Source organism: Aphanomyces invadans (genome assembly GCF_000520115.1).
Source record: "Aphanomyces invadans strain NJM9701 unplaced genomic scaffold supercont1.5, whole genome shotgun sequence".
NCBI classification, from domain to species: Eukaryota; Oomycota; class Saprolegniomycetes; order Saprolegniales; family Verrucalvaceae; genus Aphanomyces; species Aphanomyces invadans.
The window spans coordinates 2339722-2341286 of NW_008580150.1; the positions used below are offsets into that span (position 1 = coordinate 2339722).

General features: G+C 49.6%; 1 protein-coding gene across 1 annotated transcript; it reads right to left on the minus strand.

Moving 5' to 3' along the window:
- Positions 1-660: 660 nt before the first annotated feature.
- On the minus strand, positions 661-1535 carry H310_03701 (hypothetical protein; the record flags this gene model as incomplete). The annotated part of the gene is made up of 3 exons (XM_008867663.1): positions 661-948; positions 990-1103; positions 1332-1535. 3 exons carry the CDS (start codon positions 1533-1535, stop codon positions 661-663), a joined length of 606 nt encoding a protein of 201 aa, XP_008865885.1.
- Between the last annotated feature and the right edge of the window lie 30 nt (positions 1536-1565).

A 1565-nucleotide genomic window follows, 5' to 3' on the forward strand; every position in this document is an offset into this window, starting at 1 on the left:
GAACTGTACAACCTTCGTCACTACCAGCAGCGCAACTGCATTGAACGTGTGTTCGGTGTGCTGAAGAAGCGGTTCAAGATTCTGGAGTATCCATCAGAGTACCCGTTCACGACACAAGTTGACCTGGTCCACACGCTATGCGCTCTACACAACATCGTTATGTAACTCGAATATGACCGCCACTTCCTCCAAATGGCCGACAAGGCCAAGAAGAAGCGTGATCAACTGCAGAAGCGCCGCGCTAACCGACGCCGCCGCATGTCCAATGTGCCAACCCAGCAGCACACTGCTGAAGCTGGGGTTTTGCGTGATAGCATTGCTGCGGCGATGTGGGAGCAGTACAACCGTCTAACAATGGACAAATGCTCAAGAAAAGTGTAATTTTGTCAATTAATTGCTGTTCTTGGCTATCCATGCATCGCGCGCTGGTCCACGAAGCGCCATAAAATTGGTCGCATTGAATCCTTGTCACATTATATCAGCCAGATTTGCGAGAACGCTGCCGTCCAAATGGCTGTAGTTCTGAATGAGGCAATCAATCGCTTGCGTCACACTGTCGTGTGGGTCTTGCTGGTGGTTTGCCTTGGATGCTTGGACGTCCAACAACTTCGAAATTGCATCGCCAATCACGGCACCAGCGCTTCGACGGTCCCTGTTTACCTACTGCTTGAGATTCTTTGGTGGAGGACATGCGTCGTTGGTGCTGATGTCGGAGTTCTCGTAGTCTTTGGACATGTCTACACGCGTTCGACGTCCTATGCCGCCGGTCGCTTGTACCACGGCACTGTGTGAAGACGCTGTTTCATTGCCGCTGTTGTCACGTTGCTCGATGGAGCCCGGTGGCATCGAAGAAAATTGCCCGTCCATGTACGCTCCGTCGAGCAGGATGGCCAAGTTTTCGTAGAGCGGAAACGGTGTGAACCGAAATTTCTTGCATGATGGGCTTGCCTAGACATAGAAGGTCAGATGAGTCCCTGTTAAGCAAGTACCTTGAGAACAGCAGCCCAGACGTCATCTGGTGCAGTAGGCAGGCCCAGATCTTCGTTCCACCCAAACCCAGAGTTGTCGAGTAAGTACAAGACATCTTTGTATTCACGCTTGAGCTATACTGATATCCCCCCGACTTTTAAACGGTCGACTTGAAACAAGTTTCAAAGGAACCAAAAAATATACAGGTACAAATTATGACAACATCATTGAACCGCTTGAAATTTCAATTTCACCTCGACATTTGATATTATCGATTCTCAAGTTTTATTCACTTTGGCACATTAAAAAGTCGGGGGGAAATCAATACGTTGTTAGAAGTGCTTGAAGTCATGTATACGTACGCAGTCGAGTCGTGACTTCACCTTCAACGAGTGATACGAGGTGCCAAAGCGCTCGTTGAATGCCACTGTCACTTCGACCCACGCTTCCTTCTTGTATCCGGAGTCAGATCGCTTGCATTTGTCTACCTGAGCTTGGAGCGCCGTGACAATGAACTCGTCTCGGTCAAGGGTCCACGATGCTCGTGTGCTGTCTTTCGATGCCATGGTTTCGCTGAATGACGCTTCTTGCAGTGC